This window comes from Colletotrichum graminicola (assembly GCF_000149035.1).
Source record: "Colletotrichum graminicola M1.001 genomic scaffold supercont1.154, whole genome shotgun sequence".
In the NCBI taxonomy this organism is placed as follows: Eukaryota; Fungi; Ascomycota; class Sordariomycetes; order Glomerellales; family Glomerellaceae; genus Colletotrichum; species Colletotrichum graminicola.
The window spans coordinates 1,556-21,158 of record NW_007361158.1 but is presented as its reverse complement, the minus strand read 5'-3'; the positions used below and the strand labels follow the sequence as shown (position 1 = coordinate 21,158).

At 42.8% G+C, this 19,603-nt stretch overlaps 7 protein-coding genes across 7 annotated transcripts; 2 read left to right on the top strand and 5 right to left on the bottom strand.

The window, feature by feature from the left end:
- Positions 1-910: 910 nt before the first annotated feature.
- Positions 911-1,483, bottom strand: GLRG_11868 (uncharacterized protein; the record flags this gene model as incomplete). Its single annotated transcript, XM_008102549.1, has 1 exon — positions 911-1,483. One exon carries the CDS (start codon positions 1,481-1,483, stop codon positions 911-913), a length of 573 nt encoding a protein of 190 aa, XP_008100740.1.
- Positions 1,484-4,220: 2,737 nt separating this feature from the next.
- On the top strand, positions 4,221-5,295 carry GLRG_11867 (uncharacterized protein; the record flags this gene model as incomplete). Its single annotated transcript, XM_008102548.1, has 5 exons — positions 4,221-4,440; positions 4,549-4,570; positions 4,620-4,882; positions 5,005-5,045; positions 5,083-5,295. 5 exons carry the CDS (start codon positions 4,221-4,223, stop codon positions 5,293-5,295), a joined length of 759 nt encoding a protein of 252 aa, XP_008100739.1.
- A 2,666-nt stretch (positions 5,296-7,961) lies between these two features.
- On the bottom strand, positions 7,962-8,930 carry GLRG_11866 (uncharacterized protein; the record flags this gene model as incomplete). The annotated part of the gene is made up of 1 exon (XM_008102547.1): positions 7,962-8,930. One exon carries the CDS (start codon positions 8,928-8,930, stop codon positions 7,962-7,964), a length of 969 nt encoding a protein of 322 aa, XP_008100738.1.
- A 61-nt stretch (positions 8,931-8,991) lies between these two features.
- Positions 8,992-9,609, bottom strand: GLRG_11865 (thioesterase domain-containing protein; the record flags this gene model as incomplete). The annotated part of the gene is made up of 2 exons (XM_008102546.1): positions 8,992-9,054; positions 9,136-9,609. 2 exons carry the CDS (start codon positions 9,607-9,609, stop codon positions 8,992-8,994), a joined length of 537 nt encoding a protein of 178 aa, XP_008100737.1.
- Positions 9,610-10,558: 949 nt separating this feature from the next.
- On the bottom strand, positions 10,559-11,656 carry GLRG_11864 (uncharacterized protein; the record flags this gene model as incomplete). Its single annotated transcript, XM_008102545.1, has 4 exons — positions 10,559-10,749; positions 10,885-11,156; positions 11,239-11,479; positions 11,542-11,656. The coding sequence occupies 4 exons, from the start codon at positions 11,654-11,656 to the stop codon at positions 10,559-10,561; spliced, it is 819 nt and encodes a 272-aa protein (XP_008100736.1).
- A 658-nt stretch (positions 11,657-12,314) lies between these two features.
- On the bottom strand, positions 12,315-14,180 carry GLRG_11863 (major facilitator superfamily transporter; the record flags this gene model as incomplete). Its single annotated transcript, XM_008102544.1, has 4 exons — positions 12,315-12,570; positions 12,660-13,384; positions 13,467-14,000; positions 14,058-14,180. The coding sequence occupies 4 exons, from the start codon at positions 14,178-14,180 to the stop codon at positions 12,315-12,317; spliced, it is 1,638 nt and encodes a 545-aa protein (XP_008100735.1).
- A 2,254-nt stretch (positions 14,181-16,434) lies between these two features.
- Positions 16,435-16,881, top strand: GLRG_11862 (uncharacterized protein; the record flags this gene model as incomplete). Its single annotated transcript, XM_008102543.1, has 1 exon — positions 16,435-16,881. A coding segment is annotated over one exon (447 nt), but the record flags the coding sequence as incomplete, so codon positions are not given.
- Positions 16,882-19,603: the final 2,722 nt, after the last annotated feature.

Sequence of the window (19,603 nt, the reverse complement as noted above, 5' to 3'; positions counted from 1 at the left end):
TATAACCTAACCTCTAGACGTATTAGTCTTTAGTCCTCTAAAGGCAGCCTATTATAAGGGTATTAGTATACTTTATGCCTTAACTAACTTTATACACCTTAGTAAGTAGAACTTTCTTTACTACTATAGTGTTATATATATTTAAGCTATAATAAGTATAATAATCTAGGCTAGATAAAGGGGCACTAGTATATACCTATTTAACTTATTAAAGGTACTAGTAAGTTAATAATTACTATACTAACCTTAAGAGGAAAAAGCAAAGGATAAGAAAGCACCTCTATTAACCCTAAAGTTAAGGGATTTAGTAGTAGTTAGCCTACTAACTACTTCTAAACAATTAGGAGATTTAAAGAGGGCTACTCTTACCTACGTCCTTAGGCCTTAAGTTAACACACCTAAAGGCTGCCTACTATTTTATAAAGTAGGTAAAGGCCTTAATATAAAGAATATACTTATCGCTACATATAAATAACAGATTAAGTAACTTAAAGAGGTTATAGAGGTATATAAGCTATATATAAAGGTAAAGGTAGCCCTAGGGCCTAATAACTGCTTCGTCTAGATAGAGCATATCTAGAAATCTAAATAACAGGTAAAAAAGATCACTTTTAAGGCAGCAAAAACAGCAAAGTTACAAGAGATTAAATTTGCCTCTTTTTAATATTAATTTTATATAGTTAAGCTATAGTAATTAAATGTTGTGGTGATTTGAATTAACTGCCTGGATAGTGGTGGGGTTTCGTTGTTGCTGTTCAAAATGAGGGGGTGTTCGAAATGGGGGTGCTTTGACTTATATTGCTAATGGCCAATCAATCAATCGGGGATGTCATTCTGTGACAATATTATTCTACTATATTCAATATTTCTATAAACTCTGGTTTATAAACAAATTACTTTATATACAGGCCTAATTTGGCATACTATATGTACCCCCAAGATCCACAAGATAGGCAAGGCTATTGAACTCAGTGTCAATTGTCTTAATCGCCCAGCCGTAATGGGGGGCGCTTTTCTGGACTGTTAGAATCTGAATTCCCCTAACTGGTAACTTCTCTTGGCCAAATACAGCCGTCCACTTGAGCACGACTGTGTTGCATGTGACGACGTCCACAGTCCGCAGAGTGACGGGGGTCGGGCGCCCGCTCTGCCGCTCCAGCGCGGTCTTAAGCTCCTCTCGGTCGTGATACGTTGGCGCTCCCAGCGGCTTGCCGGCCATCTCGTTCATCCCGTCGCAATGGGCAACGACGTCGGGCGCGAGCAGACGGTCGGCGGCTTTGGCAGAATAGTTGCGAATCAGCCTCTGAAATTCGGCCGCGAGGTCCCGTCCGTCTTCCGTACGCAGGCACGCGGGTGGAGGTGTCGGCCGCTGTTCAGCATCCCACTTCGAAGGTAGTAGTGAAAAGCTCTCGAAAAGCCACATAAGCATCATCTGGCCAACAGCTCCTGAGAGGAGGAGAACAAAGACAAGGGGCGGTGCCATAGTGTAATGTATTCAAGTCTTAGCACGCGTCAACGGCACGTTGCTAACAGCGGCTGCTGTTAACACAACCCTACTTGCCTACCTTCTCTGTGAGGGCGTAATTTATTGTGTTGAGGGCACGTGCTCGCGAACTTTATCGCAGCACTGGGACTAAGAGAGTGTTAAATTAGCTCCATAAGCGAGAAACCGTGTGGGGATAGGTAGTAATACAGCCTGCTATAATACTCTATTAACGCTACATGTGACGTACCTAGTGTAATTAAAAGGACTTACGTTATCTACTAAGAATTAATTATATTAGGCAGAAGTTAGGCAAAAGCTACTACATATATTTCTCCCCTTCTTTAGCTAGGTGATGCTTGATTGTAAAGACTGTTCACTACTGAAGCAGGGAGGGTGGAAAGTTAAAGCACCAACCTGCTTGTAGTAACCTTTTGTTGAAGTGGACAATATTGCTGTGCGCGCCTGAGCGCAAATGGAGAAAATGGCCGGAAATACACTAATTATTTCTAGGATGCATTTCCCTATCTAAATGAGGGGAAAACAATGTTCTAAGCATTTACCCATTTGAAGGGCCCGATCGGCAATAGCAATAGTCAAATACACACAACCTAACGATCTATTCATACAAGGATATCGCTGCAGTATTATCCTCTTAAGTGTAAAGTGACCTCACATAACCTAAATGTAGGTCTCTGCAAATGATTACCGACAGCTATTAGATAGTTAGCCTGGATTGCTGCAGTCTCATTGGTCCGAGGTTGTGTAAGATCACTTTGCGCTTAATGACATAGACTTTAACAGTAGCCTACTCCCTCCTAAGCTAACGGCTATTAAAGTAAGTTCTACACATCTAAGTTTACCTTGTAACAGTGATTTCTAAGTTACATTCTAAATCTTATATGTTATAAGTATAACTTTATATTATAGTTCATTACGTGTACTAAGTAGGTTAAAGTTCTCTAACTAGAGGGTAGTACCTTAGGGGGAACTTACTTCAGTGTGTGAGTGTGTACCTTCATACCCAAGGCTCTAACCGCGTGCATGCCTAAAACTTTACTAGATATGTTGTGAGGGGGCCTGTGTGTTGCGAAGGTCACGTCGCCTCCCGGGACCCTCACCTTCTTTAATCTCTGCCTATAGCCTTGTGGGGAGCTTTCTCCTACATCATCAGATTTATTACTAATGCACTATGGTATTGTCCCACTTTTGCTGTTGTGCTGCTCCTCTATCCACAAGATATATATATAATTCTTAAACAAGCGCCTTTGAAGCAATTAAAAAAGCATAGCCACATAGACAGCTTAATGAGGGGTTAAACCTTGGCCTAATACTAGCTAGGAAGCTAAACCCGTTTGTCCTTGTTAGAAGAAGAGGTAGAAATAGGTGCATATAATTGACACTGACTACATAGTGCTAAAGGGGCTTTCTCTGTTTATAATTATTAGCTTATTTGACTACTACCTAGATGCTTAGTCCTTAGAATTAGATTCTATTTTATTCCACATTTATTCCTGAAGTTAAGCACTAAAACGTTAAGGCAGTCTTTAAGAATTACTGGATAAAGAACTTAGTGTGGGAATTACATACAGTAATATAAAGTTCCTCTTCGTTAAATCAATTTCTTTCGCTTAATTACAAAGACAGAAAAGGCCTTAACCTTTTAGTTAGGCTATTTAACTTAGGTAGTATATTGCCGTGTTAAACCTAAGCATCAACTGCGCTGTTTTTTAAGCAAAACATTCTCTAGAGGTTAATAATTGTAACAAACACTAGGATGCTTAGACAAAACCGACGACGCGGCGCCTGTCTTGTGTGCCGCGAGAAGAAAACAAAATGTTAGTCAGTCCTACACTCTCGGCTTCCCTCCGGTCGCTGTTTGCACCACGAACAAGCCAGGCTAAAGGCACGATCTATCTGTTTGTATAGGCGATAGAGGGGACCAGTGTGTAAACTGCCAGGTTAGTCTCATTGTCTGCTATTCAACCGGCCGACTAACAAGGGCTAACTTCGAATCCAGCGGCTGGACCAAGAATGTATATATCCGGAACCTGGCCCTCGCCAACATCGACGAACCGTGTTCAACTTTCCTTTGAAGACCTTTGGTGACGGTTGCCTAGGCCAAGCCAACGCCAACTATGATATTTCTCTTGTATCACCTGGCACTGCAGCCGTCCACGGCGTCCGACCCGGCACGCTTCCTCATTGGGGCAACGACAATCCGGATCGCAGAGCAGGTGCCTCTAGCCATGGTTACTACCTCAGTGATCCTGCGGGCATGGCTGGCCGCCAGTTCCTGCTGACACCGCAGCCAACAACATCAGGCCCCTTAATTTGCGCGGACGAAGCCCCCGTATCCCTTGCCTCACATCCAAAGATATTCTATATCTCCGACGACGAACGAGCCGGTTTGTGGAGAAACCTTAAACCTACCAACGACGGTGCTACGGCCTCTATATCTCCCTTACAGACGGAGACGCCTGGAGACTTTGACGATATGGAGTTGACTAGGGATATGAACTGGACATTCTCCGGATCCGAGAGCCCTTCTCAGGTGCTCGAATCGTTCGAATCAGGCTCTTTGGACATCGGGGTAACACCGAATACAAGCGGATGGACATCTCCTACCGCTACCATGCGGAAGCTAGGGCTAGCCAGCGACGGCTTCGCCCGTGTCACATCACCCAGACCCCCTGCTAACAACTCTGCATTATCGCCGTCTCTCATATGCCAGAAAATGACCTTCTCATCATCATCCTTCTACGGCTTGCGCGATGCTGTGTGTCATTCTCTTGGGAAAGGTGGGCTTGAAGCTGGTCGGATTCTGGCCGCCCTTGAAGGAAAGAAGTCAGACGCTAGCAGAGCAATAAGCCATCTTCAACTTGGCGAGTCGCAACTATGTGAAAAGGACTGGTGGACTACAGAAAGCGACGAAGTTCTGGAGACGTACATTTCAGGTGAGCCTGGTTTTCACAAGTCAATAATATGCCAACACATCTGGTTTTTTCTTTTCTCCTATTTATTGTGAACCTAGAGTGAGGCGAGGCACAGCTAACAAGCTCTAGCTTTTAGTGACGTTTACTACAAGTACGTTGGCCTCTCGATCCCATAAGTTTGTTAACTGAAAATATCATAGTTTCATTCCCAGGGCCGATATCCTCAAACGGATCAAGGAGGCATTCCTTCCAGACGCGAGTCAGCTCGTCCGTGGCTTCGCACACGCCGTCATCGCCCTCGGCGTATACTGCCATCGACTCTCCAGGCGGCAGCCCGGAGGCGCCGTCTCTGCCGTTTGCCATGACCAGAATCAGAACTCTTCCGCATCTGCATCCGTGAGAAGTGATACTGACGGCGCCCGAGTGATGTGGAGGCTGCGTGCCGCCCTTGGTTTCCGCGAGAGTGCGCAATGTCTTCCAAGCGAGGTGTTAAAATTTCAAGTTAGTTCCCTTGGTTGATTTTGGACGAAAGGTGAAGGAAAGTCATGGGAATGCGTGCTGATAGCTAATTATGATCAACCCCAGTTGTCCTTGCTCATGGTAAGGCCCTAGTGTCCAATGTGCTGGTCAGTCGTCACATTTGCAAATACTAACTCCTTGCAGGCCTCTGTCGCCCTCGAGTGCAAGATGTCATCTCTTGTTACTGAGAACATAGTTATCGCCGCCATGCACGCCCGCGAACTGTGCTCGTCATATGATATTCCCGGCGATGTATTCGAGCCCGCTTTGGCATACTCATATGTGCTGGATGTGGTGCACGCGCTCGATCGGGGATTGCCTCCGGTAAGTAGGTCTCCTTGGCCCAGAGTCCTTTGATAGTAAAACGCCACGGATGTCATACAAAAAAGATTGTGGGACAGAAATGATTATGGCGTCGAAAATCCAGCAGAGATAGTGATATTTCCAGGTGCTTGACTGTGACTGGATGATGGATTACTCAAGTCCATCAAGCCATGATCCCCATGGAACCTTGCACGATATACGATCACTGGCAGCTACAATGCACAGCATTATGAGGATACAATTCAGTCCTCGGGCAATCACGATGCATCGCGACAGCAGAACGAAAAGGCACAGGGATGCCAACGACGAGCTACACCGATGGACCAGTGTTTTCCCTGGCCTGGATCTGCGAGTGACGCCCGACAGAACAAAAAGCCTGACCACCAACAAAGCACGCCTAGCCTTTTGCATGTACCACCGCGCCGTTTTTCTTTTGCACTGTCCCTGGATCGCCGCCGTTGCCGAGATAAACCAGTATGCCAAAGCGGGCTCGAATACATCGCCGGGAATATCATATGACGAGCACAGTTCGCGGGCGTGCATGGCGGCGATAACTATGTTCTCAGTAACAAGAGATGACATCTTGTTCTAATTAGCCTATATACTATCTTGCTTTAGGCTAATCGCCCTACCCTACTCTAGTAGTTATTTTTACTTAAATTTTAAGCTAAGTATACTAACACTTACTAGCTTATATTTAACTAGCTTAGGCTTATAGGGCCTAAAGATACTAACTATAGTACTAAAAGGTATATAAAGTACTAGCTTAATAAAAAAAGGATTAAAGGATATTAAGAAAGCTTACTAATACTAATATATAAAGTAATAAACCTTTAAGCTAAAAGTATTAGTAAGTTAGTATATAAGCTTACTTTTATTAAGGCTAAAAACCTTAGACTTATATATAAATAAATATACTAAGTAAGTATTAAAAACCTAAAAAGACCTAACTATATCTTAAAAAGTTACTTAATATAACTAAAGTAAAGGTATTATAAGAAATAATAAAAAGTATTAAAGCTAAAAGTAAGATAATATTTTAAAAAAAGACTTATATAAAGAGTAATAAATTATATATATAATAATATAGTAATTATAAAAAGACTACATATAATATATAAAACTATAGAGTAGTTTAAAATAGTAATAAAAAGAAAATAAAATATAGTTTTAATTAATTTTATATATTATTACTTAATAAACTTATAGAAAAAGTAAAAAGATTAAAATAAGTATTTTACTTACTATATTATCTTACTTACTATATAGCTATCTTACTATAAATACTAGCTAAATCTACTTAGACCTGCTTTAAATATTAATAGTAAGAGGTATTATAGTTACTAAAAAGCTAAGCTTATAATAAATAATAGTTAACTAGCCTACTTACTTATTTACTTACTTAGTTAGCTAGGCTTATATCTAAGCTTTTTACTAATATATATAACTACCCTTACTTTTACTAGTATTTAATATATATTTCTACTAGTAAGCTATACTTATTATAGTAGCTATTATACCTCTTACTATTAGCCTCTAAAGTAAAGATAGGTAGATTTAGCTAGTGTCTATAGTAGTAGCTTTATTAGTTTCTTTAGATTTATATTAAGGATTAAATAAGTTATTACTATACTATTTAGGTTAATATAACCTTAGAGATTTTAATACTTTACTTTTACTTAGATAGCGTTAAGCTAAATAGGCTAGTTACTATATAACTAGAAGACTATTACCTTATAGTTATTATTCTTATTACTTATTATAATAGTCTATATTTATTAGATAGGTATATTAGTTATTATAAATATATATATTAGACTATTAATTATTAAATAGTAGAAATAATAATAGTTATATATTAGGTAATTAATAATCTATAAGTATAGTAAAATCTTCTAGGAATAAGGAAATTCTATTTTTCCTTACTTAGGAAATCTTAGGCTAATCCTAGCTATTTAATTAGTTATTTAACTATAAAAAGTAGGGTAGATTTGTCGCCTATTTTCCAACAATTCGCCAGGGCCCGGCTGCACATTTACTAGATAATTACGTGTCATTCCACTACATTTAACACCAGGACCCTCACAAGGTAGAATTCTATTGTAATTTAGCGCAACGGCGAACGCTAGCTAATCCTCTGTTAATAAACAGAAACTCTTGGTCCTTGCCTTTAATGACGGCGATGCCGGGCTTGACGCCAGCATTACATCACGTACGTACCTTAAGCCTCTTTATACGGAGACCACTGCAAGACTCCTCAGCAAATAGTACTGACGGATACTTTAAGCCCTGATTGCCGACTGTCGGGAGATTGTAGGACTTATCAGGCTTTGGTTGGGCATTCTTACGGGGGGGTCGTTGATGGACAGCGGCGGTTGTGGGAATATCCCGTTATCGCCAACTACCTAGATAATACAGCTTGAAAGACGGCTGTTTCTGTCACGATGTGTTTATACGGTGAACCCATGACATGTTGGATGGTCCATTCTTGCTTGTGTAATACGATCTGGACTCTTCCTACTTCAATAGCCACGATGATCTTTCGAATCTAGAGTCGAGGCGGAGCAAGTCCACAATCGGCCAATACAACAATCCTAGAGTAAAGGAGAGTAAAAGATGTAATTCAAAACAGAGGGACACCCACCGAGCCATACACAATTCATGTCTACGCAAGTCATGCTGTTCCGGTCACGAGATAGTCAGTCCAGCCCTTTCCAGCCTCCTTCGTCGCGACATTCGGTCACATCACACTCCCCATAAAGCTTGGAAACAGCCATCACGTCAAGCCCCGAGTCGTAGTGGAAGGGCAGGGCTCGCACCGGGTCCTTGGCCCAGCGCAAGAGGGCGCCAAAGTCGCGGCACCGCGGCACGCTGCTGGCCCAGCTGGCGCGTCGGATCTCGCCGGCGGGGACGGTGCCGAACGGCTCAGTGTAGCCCTCGGCGGTGCTGTCGGCCGCGCACTCGATGGACCGGTACCATAGGTTGAAGCAGTGCACGACGTGGTGGTCGTTCCACAGCGGCCGGAACCCGTTGACGAGCAGTCCGTAGTCGCGCAGCGTCTCCATCATGCAGTGCATGTGGTGCAGGCCCGAGATGAGGTACGCTTCCGTGTCGTTGATGGTCAGCTTGGGGTGCAGGAACCGCCGTCGGCCCTCGTCGTCGATGTACACGCCGTACCGCCCGTTGGCCTTGACCCCTGTGCTGAAGTTGCCGAGCCCGAGCTGGACGAGCCGCCGCTCCAAGACGGAGACATTGCGCAGGATGTCGTAAGGGATGGGCTCCGCCACGTAGTAGCCGTAGTTCAGGGCTTCTTTGGCCGCCGTGACATCGTCCGGAACCAGCGGCTGGATGTCTGGTAGTTGGGGCGGCATCGTATCTGGGCCCGGGTCTGTGAGGTGGGCGCGGCGGTCCGCCCACAAGATGGACGCGATAATCGCAAGAAAGACTATCAGGGCCCACTGGCACCAAACGACGACAAGGAGGCATGTAGGCCTGCGGTGCGGACGGCTAGCGAGCATCAAGGGTTGGTCTTCGTTGCTGGCGCCATCGCCGTCAGAGCAGGAGCAGCATGTCTCGGGCACTACGGGTTGCGACAGTTTCTCGCGAAAACAATGATCCGGCGGCGAACCGTCGAAGTCACTGCAAGCTGGCATCACGTCCCTGGTCATGCGTGGTTGGCGTCTCTCTTTTGTAATCCGCAGGAAAGGTCTTGAGTCACGCAGGAAAATATTACAGGTTGCCACCCTCCAGTTGGCGGAGGGCTTGCTTGAGAGATTCAGTCGTCGAGGATATCTGTTCCCCTCTGATGGTTAGCTCGATCCAGGCCGATCCTTGCAACATTAGTAACAACGGAACAACCGTGTCTGTACATACATTCTCGTCGGCGAAGAGGGCGTAGTGGTGCCCCGGCGTATGCACCACGGAGCGCACGAGTCCTGGTTGCGTTTCGTCCCAGCCAAGGTCGTCCAAGTCCCTCAGCGCGTCCAGTCGGCACTTACTCATGTTGCCATCTGCCTCTTCTGTGCCGCTGCTGGTATCGTCGGAGCCGGGCGGGGCCGCCTGCGGAATAGAATCCATGGCCCTGAGCAACACTGCCGACGGCATCTTGCAATTGTCCCACAAGGGTGGTTGCCATGACGAGCACAGCACGTTTGCGCGCACGAGCGAGGCTAGGATCTCGTCACGGGTGCCGGGAGGCATGTCAGCGGGCATAGTGGGGGCGACGATTTTATAGTTAGAGTTTACACCGGAGCCGAGCAACCGGGCCGGCGAAATGTAAACTGTATCGACCAACACCAGACCTGAGCAAGCAAGGCCGCGACCTTCCCTCGCCAGGAGATGGGCCATCTGAATCGCGAGGATGCCCCCGAATGACCATCCTGATTCCTTGTTATTACGCGGCAAACCTAGGTGTGTGTAAAGGAGAAGGGGAAGAGGAACCGGTCGGCGTGTTGCCCTGCTTACCTCCCAGAAGGATGTTTCCTCGCATTATAACTTTCTTTATGAGCCTGATATAGTGCCGGGCCATGTCATTGACGCTCTGCCAGATGCCACCCTCACGCCCAATGTGAGAGTCGCTGATGCCATACACTTTACGTGAGCCTCCCAGGAAGCCCAGCCTGAAGTAGTTGAAAATGTTGCCGCTGGCGTCGTGCAGAAGAAATAGAGGCGCTGCACGTACGCCGGTGCGGCCTACCGCGGCGTCCTGTATCAGCAAGGGGTTTCTGTTGTAGGCCATTTCAGTAGAGGCGGGGAGAACGAGTCAATCAAAGCTAACGTGCAATCGTGTTCTGAGATGTCTCGGTTGATGATATCAATCTCATTGTCTGTATAAATGGCGCGTCAGCATTACTTGCTCGTCAAAGCTTGGATTGCCGAATTCCCGTCCGGCCTGACGATGATCAACCCGAGACTGCTCGGGCACATTGTGATGCCGTACCGGAACAAGGATAGATGGATCTCGCACTGTTATGACAGGACCCTGCCTTACCTGCGTCACCCGGCATCCATGAATCAGACTCGGCATGCCCTTTGTGTCCTTGATCTCTGAAACATGGTGTTGAGGCCATGCTCGACAAATACATATAGCCCAGTTCTGACCATATAGGTTTGTACTAGAACGATTATGGCACTGAGGAGACCTAGTCATTGGTCAACACCATGAATAGGTCTTCAAAACGATGTTTCAGGGTCTGAGAAGATCTAGTTGCATGGAATGTCCATGGATTAGGCGAAAACGACAAAGGTTATGGCAAATTGACTCTGCACCCTTGAACGAGGGAAGCTTATTCATCACTTAGTGTGCACCGCCAAGCACATACTGCCCATCCATGTTCCGTTCGGGCCGGGGGATACATTTGTCGACCCCCTCGTTGATGATGTCCTGAGACGCATTGTAAACCTTGGCCATGACCGCCTGCAGTGCCTCCAGTGTAATGGGGTCGCGCGGTCTCGACCAGCCGAAAGGCACGGGTAAAAACTCTTTTTCTACTCACCGAAACCCCCGCCCGGTTCAGGTTAGCGTTCAATCGAACACAATCGCGGAGGTTACGCAGACCCTTGTGAGGAGGTGAAGGATATAGTAGACCAGAAGAGGAAAGAAAAGGTGGGAAAAAGTCTTACCAAGGAAGTAAGTCAGCCATGTCCGGTTCACAGTACCGTCAACCCGGTCTCCTAGGGTGAGGTAGAACCCCGCGATCTCGCCAAGGCCGCGGAGGTTGTCCTCTAGTCTCATTTCGAAATCGATGTTGGTGCCGGCCGAGGTGCGTATGCGAGCGAGCCGCGCGGCGGCGCCCTGTCTGACGGAGACGATAGGGTCGGGCCAATACTGCAAAGTCTCGCTGTACACCTCGGGGTCGAAAGCACCAGGGTCCCCAAAGCGGTTGTCCGGGCGGCTAGGGGCCGGGGGTCAGCAGGCCGACTAAAAAGGATAGTCTTCTTGGACGGAGATACGTATGGCTCAGAAGAAGCACTCACGTGAGACTAGCATCGTGCTCTATGATGCCGTGACGGTTCAAATGGTCAAGGTCAAAGGTGGCGGCTTTCGGGTCCGGATTTGTCTCGATAGCATGATCGAAGAGCAGCTTGGACACATAGGGGTCTACGTTTATGCCGTCGGCCAGCGCACGAGTCGTAATATCAAGCGATATGCCCCTGCCATTGGAGGGAAGGAAGCCGTGATTTGCCAACGCATTCAACATAGGACAGGGAGAGCGGACTAAGAAACAAATATTGTCAGCCGCCTTCTCTCCACCGAAAGATGGTTTGTAAGTCCCCTACCGTCACGAGGGCCAGGCGGGTGCCACTGGTTGAAGGAGCCATTCTGATGGTGATGACTGGCAAGAACCAACAGACACAAGGTCGAGAACAGACAGTATAATTGTTGTGAGATCATCATGTTTTAAAACAGGTAATACACAAGAAGCGTCAAGCAACAATACATTCAAGAGCGAGTAGAAAGAAAGGGATGAATGAGTAAATTGGTAAGTAAACATAAGTAAATGAATAGATAGGAAGATGAATGAATGAATAAGACGCAGAAGCTTTAATTGTTGTGTCCCAGTCAGACGAAAGTTTGTCGCATGGAATCAATCACAGTAAGCTCTGAGCCGAAAGCTTTAGGGGCTAAAGAAGAGCTAAGAACTAGAAGACAATAGAGTATTACGGCACGGAACCCACGAGGTATATAGGTAACAAGGATAAACGTAATTATAATAATTACAAGCTAAAGTTATTGCTCCCTGTTAGGTAACTAACGGTGGCCTAAAGGATATTGCTGCCCTACTCAACAAGATGGCATTAGCCAGTGGCGAGCGACTTTCACATGGGGGGGAAGGCGTTGATACTCAATACCTCCAAAGTGATATTGAGTAAGTGTAACAGTGCTTCTAACACATCTCATACAATGATTATCGAATATACTGTAGAAATCGAACCAGTCGATCAGGTAAAGCAGATTACGCTCTATAGCATAGCACATAATCTTGCAGAGAGGGGACAGCAACGGTGACGTGATCTTGCTTACCCATAAATCCCATCAATCCCATCTTCGATCAGCGCGAGGGTGCGTCCTCTTCCACTGGCCAAGCTTTGGCATTCTGTTCGGTTCCATCGCGGAGGAACCAGCTCATGGCGCAGACACAGGTGGCTATGCCGGCCATCAACCACCACGCCAGACCCCCGTTCTGGTGAGCCTGGCTGGCAGCGTAAACGTGACCGGCGGCGAGTGGGCATATTGTCCGGGCCATTGCGGACAAGGTGACGGACAAGCCATGGGTTGCCGCCAGGGCTGCAGGGCTCGGAGCGGAACTGTGTAGCAAATTTCACATGTTAGCATCGTGTCACGTGTCGGCAAGCAGGCTACGAAGAACTGGAAGAAGTCTGTGGGATGACTCAACTTGTTCGTCATCAATGTCGCTGAGGGCACCACCATGGCCGCGGTAAGGACCATGAGCAGTTGGACCGCCACGATGATGAGCCACATGAAAAATGGCGTTTTGACCGTGACGGCTATGAGAGGAGTGATAGCGAAAGCCAGAGCCAGACACCAGAGAAAGCACCGCAGGGTTCCGATGGGCTTGAGCTTGTAGCTGACGCAAGGGTATACGAATATCTGCAGTGGAAGGGCGGCCACAGCCAGAATCATGAGCGTCAGAGCTATCTGAGAGGGCTTGAGGCCCGCGCCTCCCGAGAATCTCAGCGGGGATGGAGCGGAAGGTGCCCCCTCCCCCGAAAGGAGGCCGATGTCGGTGGATGAAGGCGGATCGCTGAGGAACAGTGGCCACAGCGTATTATAAGCCGCGGTAAGGCCATCGAGTATGGCCTGGCAGCTGGTAGCGAGCAGAACATTTGCCGTCAGAGCTTTCCGAAGCGGTATCTTGCCAGAATGCAGGGGCTTTGCGGCATTATCAGGAGCAGCTGCCGCGGTGCCGTCTTGAGCCTCGCCGCTGTCACCTTCCGGCAACAACGGATCCAGATCCTGGGACTCGTCCGAGGCTCGCGCGTCCCATGCCTCATAATGCACCTTGCCCATCTTGCGGGGTCTCTCGGAATGCCAGAGGTTAACGATAGTCTTCTTGATCCGTATCCCAGCGTCGGACTGATCCGCCAAGGCAGGTAATGTCTGCAAGGGGACGCCAACTCAGTCAGCCGTTCGTACGTGGAAAAGAACCAAAAATGAAACGCGGTACAGCGAGATACCATACCTCTTCCAGGAGGAAAAATACGGCCAGAAAGCTTAAGAGAATGACGATTCCTGTCATCAGCATCGGCGGCGCGTATGTCCAGCGCGCCAGGAACTCGTTCTCTGCCGCGTGACTCCGCGCATACTCGACCAGGAGTCCAGCAATAGGTGGTCCAATCAGGGAGCCGACGTTGAAAGCCAGTGGTAGCATCAGAAAGGCTTTAACCCGGTGTTTCTTTCCGGGCACAATCTCGGGGATCATGGTGCGGACTACAACCGTCCCGCCGCTAAAGGTGCCTTCTAGGATGCGAAGCATCAAGGCCTGGGTGAAGCTGCGCGTGAAGCCGAAGCAGATTGTGCTTGTGCCGAGCACGCCCAAGTTCATCAACAGGACGCCCTTGCGCCCGACTCTGGGAGAGTCGGCGAGCCGGCTTATGGGCAGGCTGACAAGCATCACCATGGTTGTCAAGGCCGTCTGCAGCCATGCGGCCTGGCGTACAATGCCGGCTGACGAGAGCGTAGGATCCCAAGACTGGATTTGATAGTAAATATAGGTCTAGAAAGAAGGTAAGTGTCTCTTTTGACCATCCGTCCACAGAAAGGGGACACAAACACCGAAGCTTGTTCGCGTGAGGGGCTCCGCCAGCCGAGACAGACCCAGCACTATCAGCTGGTCTTTATGCGGCATCGTCCGCCAAGATGACCTTTCCTCGTTCGACAAGGCATTGTGGGCCATGACTTGCTCAGGTCGCGGGATACAATAACAGGAATAAGAGTTCTTTAAAAGGACTAGATTACCGTAACAGTCTCATCAGCACGTAGGAAATGATGTTCTTAATGTGTTTAATTTAGTCTGTAGAGGTGTATGTTGCCAAGGGATATATGATATATATATCGATGTAGACGCTAGAGACGTGTACTGCGTCATGACGAAGTAAGTTTAATAATCTTGCAAACCCTTCCGACATACCTCTCCAGCATCGCCACCAGGTACTGCTAAAGTCCGTGCTGTGAGGCTATTTATGACCCATCTGACGGTACTGTGGAGCTTGTGGCAGAAATATTGCCACCGGGATAATAATACATCAGACTTGACCCAAACTACCCAGGCACTCAGGTGACAAAAAAATGTGCCGGTTTCCTACTACTGTTACTACCACCACCACTGCCACGAGTGTCGTAACGGGGAATACAGCTTTCAATATATCGAAAAAGTTGTATTCATAGATGCGCGTAAAGTTCTTGAAGTTAACAGTATTATATACAAGAAAAGAGGCGTTTTTGTCTATTGTAAAGGTATCTACAAGGTAGTGCCATGGGTTCTTGAAAACCGGCACAATTTTTTGTCACCTGAGTGCCAGGGGTGTTAGTCATTATTTCGCTGCGCTAAAAACCCCTTGCTTACGCGAGGAGTAAAAAAATAAGGTTGCTACACTAAAAATGGGGTTACTACTTATAGTTTCTCTAGTAAGTTTTCTAGCTTATAGCTAGATTTATAGTTAAAACATAATTATTAAACCTTAAAGAATCTAGTTTTTTCTATATCTTTTATATTAAGTCTATATCTTTAGTTACTATATATATAAGATTGTACTATAGTTTTACTTAAAGTAAAAGTATTACTATAAGCTATAAAAAATTAAAACTTTAAGTTAATTAGTATTTTATAAGGCTTTTAAGGCTTATTAAAGTAGTTTTATTTTTTAAATTATACTTATTCTTTATATAATAATCTTATATTATAAAATTTACTTTTATTATATATTTTAAAAAAAGAATAATTTCTTTTATAATAAAACATTACTTTTTTAGTTTAATATACTAAATAAACCTTATATTAAGTAAGTAATAAAGATATACTATGATTTCTACTATATACTTTATTCTTCTTTAACTATATAATATATATATAGTAGTATTCTGCTTATAAAAGTATTATAAAGTATAGTATTTACTTGAGAATTTCTTCTTATTTATAAAAGCACTACTAGTTCTATTTTTAAATACTTTTAAAAAGTAGTTTTAAAGTGCTCTCCTAAGATTAAGCTATTTTATACTTAAAAAGTATATAATCTATTATAATATTCTATTAATAATTCTTTTATAATATAATACTAGTTTTAGTATTTTTAGAAATAAAAATAACCTTGTATTTTATATATATTCAAATAAATATTTTATATCTATCTTATAGTATAGCAATTAAGTAGATTTATTATAGTTATTTCTAGTATTTCTTACTTCTATTTTAACCCTTAGTGTAGGAAGTTATTTAGTATACATTAAGTAGTAATCCTATTTTCTATGTAGTAACCCTATTTTTCCCCCCCTCTGTAAGGAGGGGGTGTTTAGCTTGACAGCACTAACTAGCACCGCCGGGTATATATTTGGGGGTTATTTACCTCTAGATATATATAGCCGCTTGATTACCTAAAGCCCGAGCAGTCGTGGACTGTAACGCTCTCCGGAAAGCATATATCATTATAGTTTCCCCTATCCCTGCCCTCTATACAGGCATTTTCCATAAAATGGAATAAATAGGCAACATGCCACCTAAATACTCTAAATATTTACAATAATCTACTGGAGACAGTCTACTTGAGGTGTGTCCTCAGTATTACAGCCACGACTTTATGCACTAAGTTAACCCTTACTTACGAACACAATTTATATTGATTGGTTTAACACTAAAACCAACGGATGTGGCATTTCTTCAAGCTACCTTAGTCAAACAAATCAGCGCAACCCTCTCACCAATGGCTCAGAAACAGGCTACCGAGTCTCATTGTGCGGAGTTCCTTGTGGTAGAGGCCTCCCAAAGCGGCCGCGACTGTGGTTGGCAACAGCCACGCAGGCTTCTCAGGTGGGGAATTTTGCTCGTTCTCACTTTAGTTGGAACGCTAGTCTATAGCTTCTGGCTGTTCGTGTCTTGGGGGTCGGCAGGTCGAACACCCCGCCCAGAAAAAGGCACGCTTGCCGTTGGACCAGAGTGCGGCCCGTCGTGGAGGCAGGCGGAGGAGGCCGGATGCATCTATGACCTGATGATGAGCGCATGGGTGAGCCCGCAGTGTCACAATCAGAAGTTATACCTTCAATACGTCTCCAATATCAACAACACCTTCTACCTAGATAGACAGCACAAAAGCGTCGTTCCGTGGGACGACGTCCTGAGCGGCCGATATCCGCCCGGAGGACTCTGGACTGACGGAGGATTCCATCACCTACACTGTTCGTATATCTGGGATCGGCAACGAAGCGCCTATGCGCATGCCCGGGCTACCGGAGATCCGTTGACCTTGGATACTCACTGCCGGAACGAAACACACACGGCGCACTGCATCTTCTGGAACGCGCACCCCAATGGGTGGGAGATTAATGCGCCCAACATTACCCATATATATCCTCCAAATGAACCAGTACAATGCCTGGTTGGATAGTAAACACATGAATACAAGGGACAAGAAGGGAAAACACACAAGTTCTACTTTTATTACAATCTATTATAGTGTAGATTTCTACTACTTATGAGGGGTACTTAGTAGCTAGAGGGTATTTCTAGTTTATATAGCTACTTCTAAGGAGCATCTAAGGCTAGGTACCTGTTATTATTATTATTATTAGTATTACTATTCTTATTATATTTCTTACTACTAGGTGTATTCTTATATAGGTAAAATACAGTAAAGAAGTCTGAAAATATATATATTTAGTAACACAATCTCTTTACTTCTATAAGTAGTAGGCCTAAATAGCTCTGAATCTATTAGGTTAATGTTAAAGTTTAGGGATAGTATAAAGTAGTCTTAAGCTATCTATAAAGCTAAATAGAAAACCCCTAGGGACGTTTCTTACTTTTAGAGGTAATTAAGAGTAATATAGGATTAAGAACAAGGGATAAGATATAGCATAAGATATAAGATATAAGAAATATAAGATAATTTACTATATTATATTTCTACTTATATATTTAAGACTAGATCTCTAGATAGAGGAAGAAAAAGGGGTTCCTTCTAAGAAAATAAAGATCTAGAGTACTTAAGTATAAAGACAGATTTTTCCTCTAATATTATAGAAAGTAAGACTAGACCTTTTTATCTAGTTAGTTATTAACTAAGTAATAATACTATAATTATACTACTTCCTCTAGTTATAAAGTTAATCTACTTTAAGTAACTACTATTATATATACCTAGCTAGTGTACAATACTGCTATACATATAGGGCGCTACTTAATAAGACCTATATAGTAGATTTCTAGCTAGCTAGAGAATATAAGAGCTATAGGGCCTACTTAAAAAAAGGCAGGCTAGATGCTTAAAGGGGCTAGACTAGATTTTCCTAGCTAAAAGCTAAGTAGTCTACTAGAGACTATAAGAGCTTAAGAGGGCCTCCTTAGAGAGGTAAGTTAGATTTCTAAGAAGAGATAGGCCTCCCTCTAGAAGGTGTAGGGCCTCTAGGGGCCTAGCTAGTTAGGAGTACTAGGCTATACCCTAGAGAGGACACCTGCTTGCTTTTAACTACTGACCTAGAAATTTAAACGCAGATTTTCCTAAGAAGAAAAGTAATTTTATAGAAATAAAGATCTAGAGTACTTAAGAATAAAGAGGTCTTGTTTCTCTAATATAAGAGGAAGTAAGACTAGACCTTTTTAACTAGGTAATTATATTATATACTTATACTTATTTTCTTTAGGTTATTTTATATTTCTATAAGTTTTCTTTATATTTAAAATTATTAATTAGCTTTATAATTTAGGTTATTATTTCGTTTAGTGCTTATTATAAGTAGCTTATATATATAGTTTACTTTAGTCTGTTTTACTAATAAAGAAACTCTTTAGGAGAATAGTACGTTTCTTAGAAGTACTATTCTTTGTAACGTAATATTCTTATTCTTAAATAATAGTAGAACTTAAAGTAATTATAAAGTTAGAATATATATCTAGTATATAAAGTATGTTTAATAATAAAAAGTATATTATAGTTATTTTTATTACTATCTTATTATTCTAGGTTTTATATAAGGTGTTAAAACTTAATACATAATACTTATATTCACCTTTTCCTAAGTAAGAAGCTAGCAAAAAGCCATTAGCGGCTTTTTTACACTTAAGCTATTATAATATATAATGCTAGCTTTCTATAAAAGCGCTTAAGAACTTTTCCACCTTTAAACTTCTAATAGATAAAAGGCTAGCTTAAAAGCCTCTAGCTATGTTTATATTAGTAGTAAACTATAGATAAACGTATTATAGAAAGTAGATAAAAAGAAGGAAACTAATTAAATATAAGAGGGTAGGTTTATTAGAATACCTAAAGCATAGTTTGTTATAGTTTCTAAGCCTAAATATATTCTAATATATACATATTAGTAGTCTAGAATAAAGATTAAACATATTAAAGAGAAGACTCATTAAGGTAATAATAGAGAGACAAAATATATATTTAAAGTTAAAAAGTGTAAAGCTATATTTAATAGTTATTATAAGATAATGTCTACTAGGCTATAACGCTCTTACCTAAAGACTAATAACAATATATAGCTGTATAACTAGATAGTTAAAGAAAACTAGAAAATATAATATAAGATAAAGATATAATATTAAAACAATATATTATAATACAAATAAAAGACATATATTTATATTATTTTATAATAGAAAAAGAAAGCATATATTTAAATTATATTTACTTAATATTTATATAATGTTTTATATTTAATATAATAATATAAGATATAAAATAAATAATGTTATTAAATAGTATAAATATATCTTTAATACTTCAGTATACTTAGTAATACTATATAGTAATAAAGAATATTATAAATATATATAGATATATATCTTATAAGAAATAAGTAAGAAGTATTAATATTATTAAAAGTAAAAGTAGTAAAGTCTATATAGGTAATTAGTATTTATATTAAGTATTATAAAACTACTTAATATATATATACATATATAATAAATATTCTAAGCAGTAAAGCTATACTATAAACTATATAAGTTAAGTAATCTTAGTACTAAACTAGTAATAGACTTCTTATTATTTATAGGGAGTTAATATATAGGCGCTATAAATTAATATATAGGCGCCGCCCTTATATAGGCGCCGCTATTCATACCTCTAATTAGTTTAGAAATTTAGTATATCTCTA